General features: G+C 31.5%; 1 protein-coding gene and 1 long non-coding RNA gene across 2 annotated transcripts in view; one reads left to right on the top strand and one right to left on the bottom strand.

Annotated features, from left to right (window-relative positions):
- The window catches only part of LOC120770494 (protein similar-like), a 68,518-nt gene extending 54,322 nt beyond the window's left edge, over positions 1 to 14,196 (bottom strand). The window contains exons 1-2 of the mRNA XM_040098018.1: positions 14,115 to 14,196; positions 1,975 to 3,140 (exon numbers count right to left, since the gene is read on the bottom strand). Of these exons, the coding sequence (XP_039953952.1) occupies positions 1,975 to 2,020 (46 nt within the window). The 5' untranslated portion in view covers positions 2,021 to 3,140; positions 14,115 to 14,196. The remainder of the gene's footprint in view (positions 1 to 1,974; positions 3,141 to 14,114) is intronic.
- A 7,270-nt stretch (positions 14,197 to 21,466) lies between these two features.
- LOC120770509 lies at positions 21,467 to 23,265 on the top strand. The gene is made up of 3 exons (XR_005704937.1): positions 21,467 to 21,782; positions 21,850 to 22,086; positions 22,150 to 23,265. It is a non-coding gene; the product is annotated as an uncharacterized LOC120770509 (long non-coding RNA).
- The last annotated feature ends 368 nt before the right edge of the window (positions 23,266 to 23,633 follow it).

A 23,633-nucleotide genomic window follows, 5' to 3' on the forward strand; every position in this document is an offset into this window, starting at 1 on the left:
AAAGAAATATAAAATTAAAAACATAAATACAATAAAGAAAAATTAATATAAGTAAATAAATAAAACAAAATGTTTGTATACAAAAAAATACAAAAACATTACAACAAAAATGTTTTAAACACAAAAATAAATAATCACACATTATAACGATAACAAAATATAAAATTAAAAAACTTATGTAAAATAAAAAATAAAAATTTAAGTCAATAAAAAAATTAAAAAAAAAACTAAAAATAGATAATAAAAATAATAAAAAAAATTTAAAAAAATTTATAAAAAATAAAAATAAATAAACAAAATAAAAAAATAAAAAAACTGAACAAAATAAAAAAAATAAAAACTAAACAAAATTAAAAAAATTAAAATAATTAAAAAAATATTACAAAAAAATAAAAAAATAAATAAAAAAATATAAAATAAAAAAAATATAAAAAAAAAAAATAATTTTAAAAAAATTTAAAAAAATATAAAAGAAATTAAAAAAAATAATAAAAAAATAATAAAAAAATTAAAAAAATAATAAAAAGATGTAAAAACTATACATTAAAAGAATTAAAAAAATAACAGAAAAACTAAAAAAACAGTTTAATTATACAAATATACATAAGTAATTACACATTATAGAGATAAAAATATAAAATTAAAAAATTAAATATAATAAAAAAATAAATTAAAAAGAAAAAAATAAACAGAAAAAAATAAAAACAAAAAATATATAGGAAATTAAAAAAAAATAAATAAATAATTACATTTAAACCGCTTTAAATTAATTAAATTAAACAATTATCAAATAAATCATAAATAAATTGCTAATAATTATAATAATTAACAAAAACAAAAAAAATAAATATACATAAGTATATACACAGATCAGATAAAAATCCAAAATTTGAAACAGTAAAAAGAAAAAAACAACCAACAGAAAAAAACGACAACAAATCAGTTGAAATAAATCGGAAAATCAAGCTGCATAAGACTGTTCGCCAGCTTGGTTAGGCATATTGAAAATCGGCACAACAAATGGGGCATAGCAAAAACAAACATATTGGCGATCGAGTAAATTTGTTTAAAAATAGAATCGAACGCAAAAAACAAAATGTATTGGCGGTAATTAACTGTTTACACAGCTGCAATATTTACACCGCGACGAGTCAAACTGTAAATACGAACTATTGCCAATTAATAATTTCGACAAAACAATCTCAGAGAGAGCTTATTTCAAATTTTGTTGGAAGAGAATCAAACGATTTCGAGATTCTCAACCTTAAATGAATCGAAAGTACATATAAAACAAGAAAAAAGAATGTTAACTTCGGCTGCACCAAAGCTATAATAACCTTCACAGGTGCATTTCATTATAGTATAGAAAGTTATAAAAAAAAATCTGTATCTCTATTTTGATTGATCAGTTTATATGACAGTTCCTTGGACAATACCACAGCCAACTTTCGTGAAGATACATCAAAAAAAAGTTTTCCATACAAGGAAGGATATGCTATAGTGATCCGATATCGGTTTTTCCAAAAAAAAATAGCAAATTCTTGGAGAGGAAAAGGCGCGTACAAAATTTCAGATGGATACTTCAAGAAGTGAGGGACTAGTTCGTAAATACATATTATGGACCAACAGAGTGTCCCTCAATGTTTCCTTTTGGATATTATAAAGATACATCAAAAAACATGCCATTAATTCCCGATAATTTTTTGCAAAAGCATTCTAAACAACCCAGAACCGTTAGAACTAAACTAGCGCTACATAAATATGTCAGTCTGTCTGTCGCTTTCAATGGCAATTATTATGACTTCAAAGCGCAAAACTTAAAACGATAATGATTGCCTCTATATACATATGTATGTATATATGTATGTATGTACTATGTATGAATGCAAATATGTATGTGTGTGACACTTAAAGTAAATTAAATGCTACGAAATAAATAAGAAATAAGAAGAAGAAGCAAAGTGTTGTACTCACTTGTTAACTCATTTGTCTCATCCCCGAACGACAAAAACTTATTCATATCTTGTGTCTGCTGCTGTGTCGGTGTCTGTGAGTTTTGGTGGTTCTGATGTTGTTGTTGTTGGCCACAGAGTATTGCCGCTGTCACTGTTGTTGGTGTTATAATGGAATTGGTTTTAGCAATGTGTTGTTGTTGGCGATTGCACAACTGCGAAATCGGCGTAAATACGGAAGCCGTCACCGATTGGGCGCGCGGAGCGGCGTTCAACGTCGGCAACGACGGTGCATTTGCTGCACTCACGAATACCGACGAAGTGCTCGTGGTCGATGGTACGGGTGTTGGTAGTGGCGGCGATGACGCGGTTGTTGTTGCTGTTGTAGCCGTTGTTGTATGTGTACCGCTCAAATCGGCCAATGTAGCCGGACGAAATACCGATGCGGTAACCGACTTGGGGCGTTTCTCTTCGAGCGATTTCGCCAAAAGCAAATTCTTATTGCTCGAGACACTAGTGTTATTATTATTATTGTTGTTGTTGTTGATGATTTTATTGTCGCTGCCGTTTAAATAATTCGATTGTAAATTCTGACGCAATGGAGAAAGTGAATTTGCACGTACGATCGTTTTATTAGCGTCGATCAATTTGGTGGTGGTATTATCTAATGGGGGTGTGGCGGCGCAATTGTTGTTGCCTGAGGTAGTGGTTATGGTATTAGAGGGATTTGCGTTAATTGCACACGTTTTTTCGCGTTTAATGGAGGAACATAAATTATTTGTATTGTTACTGTTGTTGTTGTTGTTGGTTATGTTTATATTACGATCCTCGTTGAGATCGTTGTTGTCGGTGGTTGGGTTGGTTAGCGTTGACGGTGGTGAGTTGGCTGCTTTGATCGAATGCAATTCGATTTTGCAAGATTTATTAAGGATTTCTGGATTTTCTTGTTCTTGCTTCAGTTTTGCTTCTTTACTGCACTCTAATAATTTCTGTTTATAGTCGTCAGTTGAATTTTCGTTGTTGTTGTTGCAGTTGTTGCTGTTATCGTTGATGTTCTCTGTGAGATTGTTGTTGCCACAGCTATCGCCAATGTTGCTTTGATCGCTTTCGCTGTCGCTTGCCTCAACTTTAAGCTTGCTTGCCTCGTATTGCGCAAGTGAATAAATCTCATTGTTGTTCTCAAGATTGCTGCAAAAATTTACACATATCGCGAATTTTACATCATGGACTTTTTGTTGTTGTATTTTTATTGGTAATCGCTTTGGCGATTTGCTCGTGTAATGCACACACTCGTACACAATAATGGGAAGCATGAAACACTCGCGATTTGACGGATAGTGTGAATTGATTGACGGACGTTTTGAATATTTGCACTTTTTTGATATGGAAAATATATATATTTTTTTATTTTTTGATATTTGTGTTTTAATTCTTTTTTTTTTTGATATTTTTCACTTTCTTCAATTTTGAATATTTTTTTCTTATTTTTGTTTGAAAATAATTTTTAAATATTTTTAAGTTGTTATTTAATTATTTCATTGTTTTGCAGTGTACGATATATAATTTTAAATTATTTTTATTTTATTTCAGTTTTACTAAAATGTCTCAAATAATATAGTTTTATTTATTATTTTGCAAAATATTTTAATTTTAATTTGAAAAAAAAAGATATTTTTTAATCATATGTTATTTGAATTTTATAACTTTTTTTAGCAATTTTAATTTTTAAAGTTTTGTTTGATATTTTTGGTTCAATTTGCTTTAACAAAAAATATTAATTTTATATTTTTTATTTCTTTTTTATCATTTCATATTTGAATTTTATAATTTTTTTTTCAGACAGTTTTCATATTGTTTAATTTTTGAATTATTTTTTTAATATTTTTGCTTTAATTTGCTTTAACAAAAATGTTAACTTTATATTTTTATTCGTTTTTTATCATTTGATATTTGAATTGCATAATTTGTCTTTAGATATTCATATTGTTTAATTTTTGAAAAAATTTAAAGCATTTTTTTTTTACTTTTTTAAATGCTTTTCACCTTCATTTATTATTTCATTATTTTATAGTATAATACTTATACATATCAATTTTAAATAAATTTTTTGTGATTTGATTATGATTTATGATTTATTAAAAACATTTTTGGAAATATTTGAATATGGTAAATATATTTTATTAATCAATTCATATTTATATTTACATTTTTAATTTTTTTTGGAAATTTCCGCTATTTTTTAATTTTCTCAAGTTTTTCTTTTTTGAAAATATTTTTATTTATTTTCTTTAATATTATTTAATAATTTGATAAGGCTTTTTTTTGTCAAATATTTAATTAACTTTGCAAAATATTTTTTAATTTTTGAAAATATTTTAACTTGGAAAATATTTTTCTTTAATATTGCATATTTTATGATGATTTTCTTTTTATTTCTTCATTGGCATAGCTACCGCTTACGCGGTTATAGCTGATTCTTTTGATTCATTTAATTTAAATTTTATTGTTGCATTTAATTTCCTCTATTATTTAAGAAAATTATATTATTTGAAAATATTTTTGGAAATATTTTAATTTGGATAATATATGTACATATGCATGTATGTATATTTTATTATATGTACATATACATACATACATATGTACATATGTATGTATATATTTTTTATTGTTATATTTGTACTTAAATTTTTTTAGATGCTTTTTACTTGTTTATATTTAGAATATTGTTTTTGTTTTATTTGAAAATATTTTTTTAAAATAAATAATTTATTTTTATCTTATTTACTTAGCTTACAGGATATAATTTCATTGATAACTTTATAAAGGTATGTCAGCTCTACTTTGGAAAACATTTTCGGAAATATTTTTTTATTATAAATAAATAATTTTCACATTTTTATTTAGAAAATATTTGTTTTTAATTATTTCATGTTTCGATATTATAATTTTTCTTAAAATAATTTTAAATTTTTTATTTCGAAAATATTTTTTTTTATTGAAATTTTATTGGAAAACATTTTTTTATTGAAACGAACGTTTCGTTTTTTTATTGGAAAATTATTTCTCTCTATTAATTTTGCATATTTTATCACGATTTAATAATGTTTTTCTTTCGATGTTCATTAATTTTTTAGCAGATATTATTTTTAATGACATTTCATTTTATTAAATTGCCTCAAGTGATATAATTTCAAGCAATTACATTTTACAATATACATATGTATGTACATATAATTATATGCGCACTCGTGCGATATTTTGCATACTTATTAGCGCTTTCAACAATGAATTCAAAATAAAAACTCACACACGCACACACACAAACATTTGTTCAACAAAAACTGCCTGTTAAACATTGCGTCATTAGAACATACACATCACGTGATTTTCGTATAGTTAAGTACTCCCATATGGCAGCAAAAACGAAAGAGAAAAGTAAACAGTATGGTGCGAGATCGTGTAATTGCAATTAGTTGCAAAGAAAAATGCAATTAAAAAAAACAAAAAAAAATTTAAAACAAGCTATTATATAAAATATCTATATAAAACAACAAAATGACTTGCCGCAAGCAAAAATAGCAATTCTTGACGTGCGAAAGAGAATGAATGGCGTGTGAGATTTGGAGAGTGCTGTGATTCTTTGCCCCCCACATAATGCACTCAAAATGGCACTGCAACACATTTGCATTACCGATTTAAGAGTGTGACGACAATTCATAAGAGCATGCAAAGCGTAAGCCCATGCTCTTAAGTGCATATTTAAGCGCGCTTTGCGCTCAAATGCAACAACTAAAAGAAATTATGCGCAATGGCTAGCAGAAATGAGTAGTTGAAATGCACTTTCGTTGTAGTTATAAATTTTTGTTGTTGTTGTTCGTTAAAAAAAAGTGTTTTTGTTGTTGTTTTCACACAAATTTGTGTTGCTGCTGGTTTATATAATGTTTCGTAGTTGTTGTTTTTATTAAAAAAAATGTCGTTGTTGTTGTTTTTACATAAATTTTTTGTTGTTGTTTTATATCAATTTTGATGTTGTTGTTTTATATCAATTTTGATGTTGTTGTTGTTTGTTATAAACTGTTTTGTTTTATTTGTAACCCTGTTCTCTCATTTATTTTTTTTGATTTTTTTTGTTTTTGTTTTGCCTCATCTCCATATGCTCAATTAATTTTTTGTTGCACACTTTTTACCGGCGAAATTGGCGCACATTCGCGTTGTTGCCCGTTTATAGCTGCAATGCTCGCAACGAAAGAGCTGCTGCGCTGCTGCTGCGCCTATGTAAAGTTGTGTTTATGTGCATAAATGCATTTCCTTTACTTTGCTTCTTGTTGTTGTAAGCTATATACATATGTACATACATGTATCTGAAATGGGTGGGTAGCGATACCCCCAATAGTCTTCCATTGCTTTGTTCTAACATTTCGCAATGAGCAACATATTGCAACACGATAAATGCATTTTTAACTGAATAACTGTATATAAAAAGTATACATTGTAAATAAAAAACAGTAATGCAACTGTAGGAGAATATTGAGAGGTGCCTGGTACATATTCACGTACATATTTACACATATTGCGTTCTTAAATATTGGCTATTTGAAGAGTCAACATTAGCATAGTTTATTGAAAATAAAATATTTTCGCATTCAGTTATAAATAGTATGTGCATATGGTACACATGTATGTGTGTATAAGCAAGCAATTATAAATATATAAACAAATGTGTTTGTTTTGTGCACTCAAGCTATGGATGGCATTCAATTATTGAATCGAAAAAAGAAATCAGTGAAATAAAAAATAAAAAATAAGTAAATATATAAAAAGAAGTAATAAAATTTATAAAAAAATTATTTTATTGATTTCTGTTCTTGATTTATTTCTACTACCACGCCGGCATTACGCAACAGAAGACGAATTATTTTCCATTGGAACGCAGCAGCATCCAGCGGCTGTCGAACTCGAAGCATGCTGGTCACGCGTGCAAGTCGCCAGTGCGCACGCAGCAATTAAAAACAAAATCACAGAAATTATAGATTGCAAATCGAGTGTTCCAGCGCTGAAATGTCAAGTAGTTAATTGGACGATCTTGATATGAGCAGCATTCAAAACTGAATTAACACGCTTGAAGTGCTGCCACGACATGCCGTTGTGGTGTTGCTGATAACACAAGGCCAACGCTGTGGGTGTGTCTTAAAGTGACAACAACAAAACGCAGCACAGCATTGCCGACGAAGATGCTCTAATGAAATGTTCCCACGTCAGTTAGGTCAATATAACCGGAACGGAACCAGATTTTTATACGGCGAAAGACCGTCAACTCGACAGCATTTTTCAAACTAATGTGGGGAATGTTTACTAACGCTACAACAACAATAATAAACACTTAAACACAATTAATCAAGAGAATTTTATAGTGAAGTTCAAATTTCAGGTTTACTACTTGGCAAAAACACGCATAGAAATTGCCGTAAACATGTTTTTTCCAGAAATAATTTCAAGTTCAACGCTTAACTACTGCTATGATAAGCGTTTACGCCAACATATATACATACATATACATACATACATACATATAGGTATAAATTTATATACATATAGAACTATAAGTATATTTGAATAGCAACACTTATGCGCGCTTAAAATACATTACCTAACCGATAACACCATGGCAAAAGTTTAGACAAGAGGCAATAAATGCTATGATTAAGCGCCCATGCAACTGATAAACAAATTTTTGCAATATTTGAATACTTGAAAAATAAAACTCGCCTGATACGCAATCGAAATGAATGGGACCGGTATCGCACGATGTTTTTGCTCGTTTTTTTTTCTTCTTCATAGATGCTTTTGATGTACATACATATACATATATACGCTACGCTAGGGAGTGCAGTTAGACGCTTATCAGCGCGAATGGCAACCACGCTGATACCAAATCAAGGCAGCGACCCAACGATTTATAATACACATTAGCACGACCCCATCAGCCGGTAGCCGGCATGTAGACTGCATGGTCTGCGTCTGATAAATGTTCGGCGAAAGTCAGTCAAAGGTTCACGTATTAATTTATGGAAGCCATGTAAGTTTCCGAGCGCTTCAGATGTGTGCTCGAAGAAGGTTTTCAAAAACCGCTCAGCGTCAAGTGGCGCAAAAGAATGGCTAGCTAGCCAAATGGTACGGCATGAATAAGCGTTGGTGTGTGCTTAAGGAAACGCTATTCCGATAAGATAATATTGAATAATGGTGAAATGTTTGCGCTAATCAAATGTTTAATCGTACACATTATCTTAACTTTTGTTCAATTTCTAAATTTTCCACCTTGCGCTTTAAGCGCTACCGCTAGCGGTGGGTGTTGTTGTTATCTGTGCTAGAATATCTTAAAAAAATGAATGTTTGCTTTTTGGATTGTTTTCTCATTTTCTTGGTTGTTTTTGTCTTTAAGTGAGATATTTATAGAACTCCAACGACGACACGGCTGTAGTAGATCATGCCGCACATGAGTATGACAACAACAAAGTGTGGTGGATATCAAGCGCTGAGTGCGTGCAAAACAGCTGGGTGCCGAAGTCGAGCGATGACACCGCCAAAGAATACCAATTGCGGAGGCGACGCTGATACTAGCAAATATTTATATATTTAAACGGTATATAATTATAAATAAAGACACTTCATATACAACGGAACGCTTTTAGCGTAGTCAGTGGTGGGTTTGTGTGGCTGATAAAGGCTTAGAGCGAATATAGATAATAAGAGGATAAGTATTTGTTGAACCACACCTATCTAAGAGCCGCTAAATACAAAGCAAACGACAGACAATTTATGAAAAAGACAGGCAAAAAATCAGCATAAAAATGAAATTAGAAAACAGCGGTAAACAGCGATACTTGCACGCAGTGCGCTCAAAGGGTGGTTTCAAGATGCAGGGCGTCGGTTTGCTAAGCAAGAAATCTTCATTATAACAGCCAGCTGCCTCCAACGGCACGATAAAAGCTACCATGCAAAAAAAAAGTATGCAAATCAGTAGACAAGACATGAAAAAAATCGACAAACAAAAGAATGGCATTTGTATGTACATATGTCAGTTGGGCAAATTCGCAAGCAATGAGTGCGAATCCTTTTATGCCATTTTTGTGATTGTTAATAGAAGTATTCACATACAAACGACAGCTGGCAGCCCACACCCTAAAAAACAACAAATGTATTCAGTCATTAACGCAAAACATGAAATTGAAATGACTGTTTACACTAAAAGTTACTGGGTTTAAGGGTTTAGATCACTAGAATTTTCAAAAAAAAAAAAAAATATCATATGGTTATTGCCTACTGCTTCTTAGTGATACCAGATGGAAGTTCAGTGTAATTTTAGTTGAAGCGTCCTCATACAAGACCTCAACGCTTGCTGCGAATTTTAAGAGCGACTTCATATCTAATTTTGATACTTGATCTAGCACCTTAAACTGCGAAGATCCTGATCATAGAAATCTAATTCACACAGTAGGCCGCTTTCCGCAGTCACAACATCTACTGCTTCCCTACTACTAAGAATATACTCTAACGTAATGCGATGTGAGATTATTGCCTTAAGTGTCGCCTGGCTATGAACATACATTTTTTTGTAATGATTTTCTTGTTGTTTCTTGCATTGTTAGCTATCTCAGTCCCTTTCTTGACCTCAATCACTTCCGCTTGGAAGATACTACAGCTTTCAGGCAGCTTGAATGGTTAACTGGGTTCAAATTTTAGCTGAAGTTTCTTTTCAAGTTGTAATCAAAAAAAAATCCTTCGTCTAAATCTTTAAGAATTGTCTCTCAAAGACCTGTGTAAAATTTCATGAAGATCGATTGAGTAGTTCTCGAGAAATTATGCCAACCGACTTCACAGTCTCGAGAAAAACGCGCTTAAAGACGGCGCACTTACTTAGCCTAGCTAGCCTCAACCGCACAAGTTCTCAAAGCTGTATCTTCGAAACTATAACTCGGATCAACTTGAAAACAATATTCTAGAGGTGTTGTGGAATTTCATAAGGCAAAAAAAATTATTTTTTGAAACCCGTAAACCCATGTAACCCCTTAAGGGCTCCAAACTTATAAGTTTAGTCTGTGAATTGGAAGTTATAGTAACCGACACAGCTCATAGAGTATAACAAAAAGCTTAAAAAAGCTGAAATGAAATTAAAAAAAAACAAAAACAAAAAAAAAATTATATAAAAACGAGTATATACTTATGTTATATATAATTTAAATACATAAGTATGGACAAAAACTACAGATCGCGTGATGTAGATCAGATAAAAAAATAAAAATAAAAGCAATAAACAGGAATAAACAGGAATATGCAGAGTACAAAGTTGTTAAGCGCTGCTAATAAAAACAAAAACAAAAACATTTACAAGCGCACTCAAGTAATTAATTAATTTAAATACATGCATATGTATTGAAGTACATGAGGGGTATGCAAATTGGCTATGTAATAGCACGACTGCAGTGATTTGCGAACAGCAGCAAATGCGATCGGATCAAAAGAAATTTACGACACTAAAATAGAGAGATAGAAACGGAGAAAGGATGCCCCGCCCACCAAAAGCGAGTGTTGCGAATAACTGAATGCAACGATACGAATATGAATGACGAACAAAACGGGCACAGAGAGACGCAGATCAATTGCATGACGATTTCTCTTAAACAAGGCAACCTCTAACAACTAGCACACTCTTAGAGAAGAACAGAAAATTTTAAACTAAAATATTAAAATAAAATTTAACAAAAAAAATATATTTTACAAAAATAAAACAAAACAAAAAAACATTTAAGTGAATTCAATTCAACGATTTTATTATAGAAAGCATTACTTAATTGTGCAAATAACCGAAACAATACGGCAAAAAGGAACAAATTGAGTAGAGCGAAGAGCGGAAAAGAAGACTGAAATTGTTGTATGTGCAGCAACAACACTGCGCGCATACGAAACGTCAAGTTGACAGCTAGCAAAAAACGCCATAAAGCGTATGAAAAAGCAAATACAAAAACAAAAAATGCATCGAACGATCGTACGCAAACAGTGGGTATAAGGTAAATAAGGTGAATTACACATATTTATGTGTGCGAAGTGTGTTCAAAGAAACGTGACACAGTGTAGGAAAAACAATTAATGAATAATTAAATTTGTTGAAGTGTGAGTAATTATAATTAAAATAAATGTTTTAAACATTATACGAACTGAAGTGCAGATTTCGCAATCAAACGAGGTTTATAGGTCCCTAAAGTCGCCGAAAAGGGGGGATATCCGTAGTTCTCAGAGCGGCCCGTGCTCTGACTCAATTTTTGGCAAACTTTTTCGACACAATAACAAAACAGATGGTATAGTGGACCCACAATATATGTATGTGTATCCTAACCGGACCTCGGTTTTATCTCTGCAGCACTGCTCGCTATAAATTATATGCAAATACGAAATTGCATACTGATCACCAGCTAACCACAACAACTAACAGTTGGGGTGTAAGAGCGCCGCGAAAATATGCAGGCGCAGTTAAACACCCACAGCGCGCGACAGTTACAACAACTACAAGTGGATTTGTAAAAAGCAGCACGGCACAGCACACAAACAAAAGCAACACATAATGTCTACTCTGTTTTAATTACAAACCACTTTAGCGCATTAAGTTACCTCTGTATGTATGCACAGCGCGGGCACAAATTGCAGGCAGCAGTGCGGGGGGCGCGAAAAACACAACAAATGCGCATTTGTAGAAATTACAAAGCTACCACGTGTAAATAGTACCTAAGCTATAGTGGTTTTTATTTTCGTATTTTATGACAACGCAATTTTAATCCATACAATTGTTGTTGTTTTGCTATATTTGTTGCACTTTTATTGGGTATAAATTTATGTCATATCTCTATATGGTTGACATTTATTTGTGTTTTATCTTTTAGATATCTCACTTTGCACAGATTATATGCACATAAGTCACTGATGACGTTTTGTCAATATACATACATATGTATGGATATTATACATATCTATATCTGTCATGTTGTTGGTAATTCATAAAACACAAATTTGCGCGTAATTTTATGAACAATTTTTATTATGTGCACACATAAAAGTTGATAAAAGCCGAATTCGCAAACAAATATTTGCACAAACGCCTCCTTGTATGTATATTTAAAACAAAAAAAAAGAAGCTTCACTGCTACCCTTAACAAATACAAAAGATTCCTTACAAGAACTTGAGTTTGTATGGCAGCTACATGCTATAATGGTCCCATATTGGTGGTTCCGACAAATGAGCAACTTCTAAAAGCGAAAAAGACGTGTGCAAAATTGCAGATTGACATCTCAAAAACTGAGGGATTCGTTCGCGTATATACAGACAGACGGACAAAATTTGTGGTAAACCCAATAAAAGTATACCCTGTATAGGGTATAAAAACTGTGTTGCATTAAAAGGAACATACTTGCAACAGGAATCTCAAACGTACATGAACCTAACCGTCTTATGCTAAACCCTCCGCACTTCGCACTCAACACGCAATCTACCTACTTTTCATTAAATTTTTTTTATTATTTCGTTTGTACTTTTCCATCGCGTTGCTTGTGCGCTTTTTTCGCTTTTTTTTAATTTATGACAGCAAATTTTGTTGTATTTTACTGCTTTGTGCTCTATACAAAAAAAAAGAGACTGTGGTGAGGGTAGACAAATCAGGATCGCGCTAAAAGCTTTTTGATTCAAAAAGGAAACCAAAACTTCTGTGCAATTGTTGTTATTATATAATTCACCAGTTGTTGCGACTAATAACAGTCTACAATTAATTTCAATTATGTTTGCGAAAAATGTCTGGTATATTGTATATTTATTTATTTCTTATTTTTCCCCCACTTAAGCACTGTCACAACCATTAATCAAAACATATTAGCGAAAAGTATGCACAGTAAAACGTCAGCAATACGAAATGCAGAATGAAGAAACTAAATAAGAGTATGTAAACTGTCTGCAGAGAAGACCGAGCAAAACATGAAAACAAAAAAGATTCGAAAAATACTAACAACAATGCGCCTGACATTAGACTAAGCAGCAGGATCTAACGAACTGTTAGTTCGTCTAGTTATAGCAAATGGCAAAAGTGCTAATTTCTTGTTACTTTTTTATGTTTTGTTGTGTTTTTTTTTTGTTTTAACGTTCTGCATTTCACACTTACACGGGATTACGTTTTTGGCAGACATTTTTTAGGTTATGATATTGTTGTGTAAAAACTTTGGTGCAAAATTGCTGCAATTTTATTATACGTTTTTTATTTGGAAATCAAATTGTTATTTAATTCGTGAGTTTAAATTTATCTATTTTTTTAATAATTATTTAATTCGTTGAGTTTAAATGTATGTATTTTTTAAGTTAAACCGTACAATTTTGCTGTTTAATATGCACTAGAAAGACTTAGCGATTTATTAAGCTTACAAATATCCAACCAACAAAAATTTTGTAACTTGCGAATTTTCAGCATATATATTTTTTTTTTATTTTTTTAATTTGCTTTTTTAATTTGTTTACATTTTTTTTTTTAATTTTTTATTTTTTTAATTCATTTTTTTTTTTTAATTTTGTTACGCTTATTTATTTATTTATATTTTCCATTATCTATGCATTTTTTGAATGCTTTCGAAAATTTTTTTTTAACAAGCTCATTTGCAAAAATTTCGCTACAATTCAAAGCATATCACAGAGTAAATCACTTTTCCCAATTACTATATATGTACCTATGCGTGGGTGTGTATGTGCTTTGCACGAGAAAATTGCTTTCTGCTTGGTTTTGTAATTTTTTTTTTTAATAACTAAACAATAATTTGAAAGTATATCTGCTTTTTTATTATCTAGCCAAAAAATCACACAACGAAGCGCATTCTTTGAACCGTCTGTTCCTTCAACGAAAATCGCATTTATATTTTTAACTTCGAATTTTACATAAGAGCACATATTTTACTTTCACGAAAGCTTAATATTTTTTTCTGCAATTGCAGCCGCGAATTTTGTCGCAATATTATTTCGTTTTGTACGAAAATCTGCAAATTATATTTTACTTTAAATCACTTCATACGCGTAGGCGGTGTAATTTTTTTCCTCTACATTCCCTACATACGCGCATTATATCACTTGATTTTTACCTTAAATGCTTAATTCTGCGTTTTGCTTGTTTCAATTTGCGCAAATTTAACTTTCTGAGTATATCTCGCGATTTACAACGCGTTTAGTGAGAGAATATATTTAATACAAATAATATATATTTATAAATTTAAAATTTTCATTTTTCACAAAACAGTGAGCACTTTTGCAGGCGGAGGCACATCAAAAAAATATAACCGTATTGCAATGAAAGATATTCGCCGTTGACACAACACGCGATCTTTTTGACATTTGCGCCTCTTTTCTTTAATTTATACTTTCTACGCGAGCGTTTTTCGAGTGCTTTGCAGTTTTTAATGAGTTGCAAATTTTTACTTTTTTTCTGTGCGATTTTAGCAATTTTGTTTACCGCACTTAGTGGACAAGCGTTTTCATGCTGTGAGATTAATACTATATATACACTTTGCTTACAGTTGTCTGCATTTCTCCGTAGAATAATAATTTTCTATTTCTTTGCAATTCTTTTAAATTATTACAATATATTTGCACGAAGTATAAGTTTAGAATCACTGATTTGCTTAGTTTTCAAGCACAATTTCTTTAATGAGCTGATTTTATTTAATTAAAGCAAAAAAATTATAATTCTAAAGTTTCGAGTTTCTGTTCCGCTCTTAGACACACAAGCGAATTCGTCAACGTTTCTACGAGCAGTGCACGGTTTGTCACTACAAAACGAAGCAAACGCTGGCTAATAGCCTGACTGTCTGCCTTAAATGCCACCGAGCAGCGGAGTGAAATGCTCGGCGAGTGTAAACGTGCACGGAGCGGCACAACGAACGCCAGTCGGCTCACGCGATACCCACTAGGCGCCCTTTGCAAAGCGCCAACAACAAACAAGCGGCACTCGCTAACTCGCCGCCAGGTACGAATACATGTATGTACATGTGTATGCACTAAGAGCAGTGAAACAAGTAGGAAACAACTTGTTCATAAATGAGTGCGTCCGTGCTTTTTGAGTGAGCGCATGAGTACGTAGCGAACGAACGAGTAGAGTCAAGTACGTTAGGGAAATAATACAACAAAAAGCTTTAATGCAGCATCTACCAAATAAGTAAACACAAACGCAGCGCATATAAGAGCGCACAGATATGTACTCAACAGCTGTGAGCGTGCGACCAGTGTAAATGCAAACGATTTGTGCGCAAGCTCTGTCTAAGAGAAATTACAGGGACGTGCGAAACGAAAGCAATAAAAGTTTAAATTTAAAATTCAGTAGTGAAGCGGGAGTATCTCAAGAGCGCTATGAGCAAATGTAAAAAAATGTGAAAAATGCACAAACAGAAAGTTACTTCGAGATTGTGAACCACCAAACCATCGTAAATTGTAGTAAATTCTAGAGCGCGACATTCTAAGTTAGCAGAGAAATTTAAGTAAACATAAGATCAAGATATAAAACAAATAAAAATAACAAAAGAATTAATTGTTATTAGTTTTTGTGCTGACACACCGTGAGTTTTCGTCGTCGGTTGAAAGTTCTTAGGGTTTTAGTGAGTAATATTGGAAATCTCATAGAGTGTTTCGGCTGGCGATTTCAATTGTGATAGAAGAGTTATAACAAAAAAAAAACTTTTCCGATTTAAATCTAAAATATTGCAAAATGATAAGTTGTAGTTTCTCAGGGTATTAATCATTTTACTAAAAAAGGCGGAAATTTGTGTACTGATTTAATTTTATTTTATTAGTATTTTTTTTATTTCAAAATATTATCTTAAATGATTTTATACAAAACTTAATTCATTTATTAAAACACAAAATAATTTTATTTTAATTATTCTCTCACTAAGTTATAAGTATTTAATTGAATCAATGCATAAAGCAACTTACTATTAAATATTACATTTCAGCTAAATTTAAATCGAAAATATTCACTTCAGGGGATATATACAGTAAGAAATTTCAAAAAATTCGATTTTTTTTTATTTTATTTTTTTAATGTAAATATTAGGTTGGAAAATATCTCCCTTCCTAATAAATTTAAGAATACACACAGAAAATTTCATATCGTTCCGGTGCATATTTTCGAAGTTACACGCAAATTTGAAAAGGCGTTTCAGAGTGTTTGTAAAGTGCATTCCAAACTTTAAACGCGTTTTTCTCAAAATAATGTTTTCAAAGTCGGTGACATTCTTCAAAATTGTCTAAACTGATTAGTCCCAAATTTTAACACGAGCTACTTAACTATATTTTTTAGTAATTAATCAATGATTTTGCGATACATTTTTTTTTTTAATAAACAATTTAAGACCGAAATTTTGGTCAAAAATAGATTTTTTTTTTAGAAACAGCTATTTTGTCCAAAAGTTGAATTTTTTTTATTCATTCTATTTGCTATACTAGATTTAACATTAATTTAACGAAATCTGTTTGGTTTTTCAATTGCAGAGGATCCAGTTCAGAGATATAGTGGTCATCGCAACACCTTTTTCTGCGATGAGCTCCCGAAGATCACCGGTAGTTCCTTTCCAAAGAAATATTTTTACTAATACTAAATCTTAAAATACAGTTTAAAGATACCATAATAATGTGTACAAATTTTTGGATCAATAAATTTAAAAGTTTTCTCAGAAAAAAATTCTAGAAAATCCGGTTTCTCGGCTTTCTAACTGTACATAACCCCTTAAAATATGAAAAAATATGCCCAAAAAATTAAAAGAATAAAATACTTCTCTTAAACAACTTCAAAAAATTAAAACATTAAAATGGAAATTCTCTGCAACAAATATGCTATCGCAATTTCAACCTTCGCAGTCTAAACGCCGATCTAACTCGAAGAGTTTATATGTAAGAGAGTGTAGTCACCAATACTTCTTCCTCAATATACTCTCACTACCCATTTCATATTTGCACCTACTGGCAGATTGTCTGCTATAATTACATATATATGTACATATGTACATACATATTTGCAATAATATATGTATGTATGCATGTTTATACAAATTTGTTTGCTTATTTTTTATTTCAATGTGAAGGAGAGATAACAAATAACAAATAGTTTAAATTATGTACGAATTTAGTATGAAAAGTAAATGTATGGCAAGAATTTATGATGGAACGCCCAAGCCAAGTCCATTTAATAAATAAAACAGAACGCTAATAATTATTAGATTATGGAAGATTTTGAGGAAATTGCGTTGATAAGCTGATGATATAACTAGACATTAATTGTTTATTATAATTTTCGGTAAAATGATCACTTAAAATGATCATTAAAAAAATGTTGGTAAAAAGCCAAAGCTTCGGATGCCGAAACGGTGCGTGTGTCAGTAGAGCGCACACAGTGTAATTGGAAAATTTTCCAATCCATAATAATTAATGGCACAATGTAAAGTAGCAATACAACAATTTTTGTGTTTCTATATTACAACAACAACAACAACAACAATAGCAAGCACACGCTATACTCTAATTACTATCCCTGGGGTCTCACATCATTCATTTTACGAGTGTATGCCAATTCGGTTGTTTGCATGCGGCTTATTTAGAGCAGTGTAAATGCATTATGATGACAGGTATTGTTGTGATGACTGCTAATAATAACAGTAAAGCCTTATTTGCACAAAGTACGCGGTGTGCCACTGATAAAGTTGATAACACCTCAATTAGCAGCACCGGTAAACGCGTCAAGTGTGAACAGATATATTTATGTATATTAATATGTAGATATACATATAATGGGTGTTTTTTTAAGTGTTGTCATTTTCAGAATTGAATGACCAGCAAGCGTGTCGCATGTTCAACGAGATGGCCACCGTTCCCGATTCTCACAAGAAAATTTTTTTCAGCATTGAAGCTAATTTTTGATTGAATGGGTATGTTAATAAACAAAATTGTTGCATTTCGACTGACGATAATCCACAAGCTACTGTTGAGACACCGTTACACTCTGAAAAGGTCACAGTTTAGTATGCTCTGAGCTCATCGGTCCATATTTCGCCAAAACTGTAACCAGCCATAATGTTACAGTCAAACGGGAACGCTATAGAGCCTGGATTAGTGACTATTTCGTGCCTGAAATGGCGGATATTGATGTAAACGACCTTTGTTTCCAACAAGACGACGAGACGATATGTCATACAGCCAACGAAACACTCAATTTTTTTGAGTAAACTTTTGGTGTACGCATTATCTTGCGTCGTGAACTTGTGTGTGGCCTCCAAGATCGTGTGCTTTGAAAGTATCAGACTATTTTTTGTGAGGTTATGTCTAGTCGCCTATCTACGCAGATAACGTCAAGACAATTGACGCCTCGGAAGAGAATGTTCGACGCGTTTTTTGCTGAAATACCCAGAATTACTGCAAAAAGTGTTCGAAAAGCGACTGATTGGCTGGAATTTAATTGAGCCAGTCCCGGCAGTTACTTGCCCGAAAACATTTTAAAAACATAATGGCGAACACTTATCTTATACTCGTAATAAAGCTCAATTCCAGGCGATAACATTAAATTATACGCGTTTTATTTCTTCTTAAAAACCACATGTCTAGAAAAACACCCTTTATATATAAAAGTGTGTGTGTGAGTATGTGTATTTGCATTCATCTTAATGATGATAATTGTTATTTCACATTTAGTTTGCATTCTGCGCATATAACTGAGTTTAAATATAGATTGAAGACTCATTCACTATATATGGTGTATATGTATTTCTGTACTTAATAAGTTTTTTAGAGTTGTTCACATACTATATGCAATGATCCCTGAAATATTGCTGCTGTTCAGGCAAGTGTTGTTCCAAACCGCAATTTGTCGATTGCAAGACGTTCTGTAGAATTGTGACTGTCTCAAACCACAACCTGGTATTCATATAGAATTGTTCTTACTCAAGAACTGAAGCCATTGGACCACCGTAAACGTCGTGAATTTGCTGATTTGCCTTAGAACAACTTGAAAAAGTTAACGACTTTTTTAAGATATTCAACTTCTACGATGAGGCTGATTTTCATTTGAGTGGTGCGGTAAAAAAAAATATCGATACTGATGCGAAGAAAAACCACAAATTATTCATGAAAAATCATTACATTTACTCAAATTGACAGTTTGGTGTTGTTTTTTGTCTTTGAGAATCATCGATCCGTACTTCCTTCGAAATGAAGCTGATGACACCGTTACTGTTCATGGAGTGCGGTATAGATCGATGATAACCAAATTTTTATGGCCGCAATTGAAAGAAGTTGATCTTGACAACAACTGATTCCAACCAGACGGGGCTACGTGCCAAACAGCGCGTGCAACAACCGAATTATTGCGAGCAAAGTCAGGAGATTCGATTATTTCAAGAAATTGTGACATTGAAAGGACTTCAAGAAGTTCCGATCTAACACCATTAGACTACACCTTGCAGGGTTAAGTGAAGTTATTGATCTTTAGCAATAAGACTGACTCTCTTTAAGCTTCAGAAGTCAATACTGAACGCGCTATTCAGGACATACGACTTTATTTACTGGAAAAAGTACTCGAAAGTTGGATTCAACGAATTCGGTTATTCGGTGTTTATGAGGATTTTTTTGCGAAAAAACCCTACCAGTAATTGTCATAATTTATTCGACTGAACCTCAATGTAACATTCTCTGAGTCATATCAAAATATAAAATTGGCATTTTTGTTTTCGTGCTGCCCACAGCAGACTAAAAACCGATCTCACACTTATCATATTTGAGGAACACAAAGGAATGAAAAAAGTGGACTTAACGAGGGCTTAGATTTTTTGTGTTCGGGATGCCTACAATAGCTCAGATTAAAAATTTAAGCACCATCAAGGAACGGAAAAAGGCATTGACGTATAAGCAAGCATTAAATATTATTATTATTTCATTTATTTATTATACTTAATTAATTTTAATTTAGAAATTTTTTTTAAATTTTTTTATTTTTGAAAAATAAGCCATGCATAAAATGAGGTTTGGCACAAATATTCATGAAAATTTAGTGTAACCGCGTTATCAGGCGCACTTTTCAGCACGCATTCATAAAAAGCTCTATTTATAAGCGCTACCGTTTTGAAATTAGCGATATTTGCGAAAAAAGCAGTTGAAACTGGCACAGTACGGATTGGGTTATCAGCAACCCAACAGTGTGTACAATAAATAGCACAACACTGTCAGTTAAAAGCTGCATAACGTCACTTAAAACGTGAAACAACGTAAAATCACTTTTCATTAGTTCAAACGAAGAAAAACGTTATAATACAAGTAGAAACCACTCATATTGAAACAAAATTTGGGTTTTGGTTGAAAAATAGTTATGTATTGGTTATAAAATGGTTATAACTGAGAGCGGAATCTTGAAACTTAAAAAAACGTAACATCACTTTTCACAAGTTGACAGGCGAAATAAAAACGATGTAATAGAAACCGCTCACATTGAAACAAAAATTGAGTTTCGGTTATAAAATGGTTATATATTGGTTATAAAATGGTTATATATTGGTTATATACTGGTTATAAAATGGTTATATATTGGTTATAAAATGGTTATATATTGGTTATAAAATGGTTATATATTGGTTATAAAATGGTTATATATTGGTTATAAAATGGTTATATATTGGTTATAAAATGGTTATATATTGGTTATGGTTAATATTGGTTATAAAATGGTTATATTGGTTATAAAATGGTTATATATTGGTTATATCTGACAGCGGAAGCTGAAAATTTTATGCTACATTATATGTAACTTGATGTAGTGAATCATAAGCAATAAAAAACTCAATTTCGATTATTTTGAAGATACGTTATTTTGCTTTTCAGGTGACGATGTGTAACTTGTCCCCACAATCAACTATATTAATTGATGGAGAGATGATTAGCCAAAAACTAACTAACTGCGACTCTATCATCGTAAAGGCCACATACTTTTTGTACAGCATGTCAATTTATGAATATGCACATATGCACTCTTCTTCGATAAGGTTCAGTTACTTTCGAAAGCGCATAAGGCGTAAAATTGAGAGATGTACTAGTAAATATATAAGTAGTATATAAGAAAGTGCTTGAATGCACTTGATTATCTCTGCTAGTCCGCCTAGTGAGGCCTTAAAGCAATAAAACAAATCAGTGTTGAACATGTACTTATGTGCTATAAACACCTCATATACAGTAGATCACGTGTCAAACTTCGGAAATAGAACACAAGGAATTATTGAAGATAAGAGACTGAGTTAATTTCTATAAAAAAAGGAAGAAAAAAAAACGCTAAAAATCTGCTGATCTAGATTAGGAAATTAAAAAATATATTTGTGGAGCTTAATATTGCATATACCGGGCCTTAAATATATATTGTATTATTTCTATTAATATTTTTTATATTTCTGTAGCAAGTTTTTTAGATAATTTTCGTTTCTTAAGTTCACAAATGCGACACAAACAACAATAAACAAGTCGTGCGCCACCTCAATACAACATCCTTTTTGGTATTACGTGCGGATAAGCTCTGTAACATGACGTGAACACGGTCTTGAAGCCAGCCATGAGGCGATAAACAAAAATCAATACGAATCAATCGGCTTTGCCAACACCTAAACACACACACAGACGCACAAATGTTCAAATGTTTGTTATGGATTTTAGAAACGCGAACTATCATTCGAACTGTCAGCGACAGGCGCACGTGTCACTCATCATTTCGTGGAGCGGCGCATTTGTTGAAGGTAGAATTTGAAAATGTCTTCTTCTTTTCAAATAAATAAACGAAATTATTGCCATTATCGCATTTAGATTGAGCTCTCTCTACCTTATGTAAGCCAAATCAACAACCTCGCGCCATATAATGCCCACTCAAGCCGAATGACAAACAAACAACGGCGAATGAAAAAAAAAAAACGAATAAACAAATAAAATAAATAGAATAAATATAATATAATAAAAAATAGGTATTATAAAGCGGTGACAGATCAAGAAAATTACTAATACTAAATCGAAGTATTGCGTGCAGAGCGGATTTGAAAATATAGGGTGAGAAAATATTCTAATTAATAAACATGTTTACCAAAAAGGAAAATAAATGACAATTTTCAGAGCTTTTAAAAATGCGGCGAGGGCATACGACAATAAACGAACTGCATAAGGCAATCACCAAAAAGGCGAAAATGTGAAAATTATTTTAAAACCAAAAATTAAGTTTAAAAATTCAAAAAAAAATATAAGAATTCGGTTAAGGTTAGTTGGAATTTGAAGAAAAGCAGTAAATTCGACAAATACTTCTAAACTTATTTCATAAATAGCAAAGAGTTCTCGGGTACTCTGGAACGTTCGCGTGAAACTTCAAAAACTATGTAATATCTCAGCAATATTATCGAAAATTTTAAGTAAATCTGACAAATACTTTTCGAGTATTTCCATAATTGCAAAGAGTTCTGGCACGTTCACAAAAGTTTTCTCAAAACTGTGCTTGTTAAACTGGAAACCACCGTAGCTCGAAAAACGCTGGGTAGATTTCAATGAAATTTACAATATAGCTTTTTGGAAACTTCAAAACCTAGTGCACCTGATCGAAGGATTCATATCTTATAAAAAATTAAACTTTGGATTTCTCCCGAAAATATGCTTTAAAAAAATATTTTTTGTTTTCAAACTTAAGGCAAGTTAAGTGGAAATCTAATTTAGTGATGATATGTTTTTACTTTTTCAAAACAAAATAATTTGCCGACAAAAAAAATTTAAAATGATAATTTTTCATAACTCTGACCACACTTAGCCCATTAATAAATAAAAAAGAAAGTGAAAAATTCAACGAAAAGAAAAAATTATATAAAAAAGTTTCAAAATCTTTACCCTACAACCTTAACTGCCCGATTTTATGCAGAAGTGTTGCACATGTTCCAAACACGAAGCGTGTAAAAATCGCAAACGAGATAAACCGACAGACAAAAGCAATGCAAAAACAAACTCTAGAATAAAAAACACTAAAAAAAATATATAAAAAAAATTTTAGGTGAAAGAATGCAGTGCATAGAATTGAAAATTCGAAATGTATTTTTAGCCGATGCTGGAGTCAAATTCTCGCCCAACTCTCTATATATGCATGAAGGCAAATGCCAGAACACCACGACGCGACAGTTGCCGACCAGTGAGCGCTGCACACATGAAAATACACATAGTAAAAGTAAAACAATAAAAAACTGAAAACGTAAATGTGGGCCGAAACAAAATTCAAAAAAAAAAGAGAATTGAAAAGAAATACTAAAACAAAGTAAAGAAAAATTAATAAATTAGGAAAATAAAGAAAAGAAAAGTTAATGAATTAAGAAAAATAGAAAAATATAAGTATAATAAAAAAATATATATTTAAAAACAAACACAATAAAAATATATTTACAAAAAATTAAACAAAAAAAAACAAAATAAATTGTTTAAGGGGCACATCTAGTGTGACAGTCAAACAAAGCCTCAATTTTGAGAATTTAAAAACAAAAAAAGTACTGTATCGATTATTTTGAAATTTTCAGAAAATAGATGTAACTGTTTCAAGAATACCAGAGGAACTCTTGAAAGAAAGAAAA

Source organism: Bactrocera tryoni, chromosome 1, assembly GCF_016617805.1.
Source record: "Bactrocera tryoni isolate S06 chromosome 1, CSIRO_BtryS06_freeze2, whole genome shotgun sequence".
Classification (NCBI taxonomy): Eukaryota; Metazoa; Arthropoda; class Insecta; order Diptera; family Tephritidae; genus Bactrocera; species Bactrocera tryoni.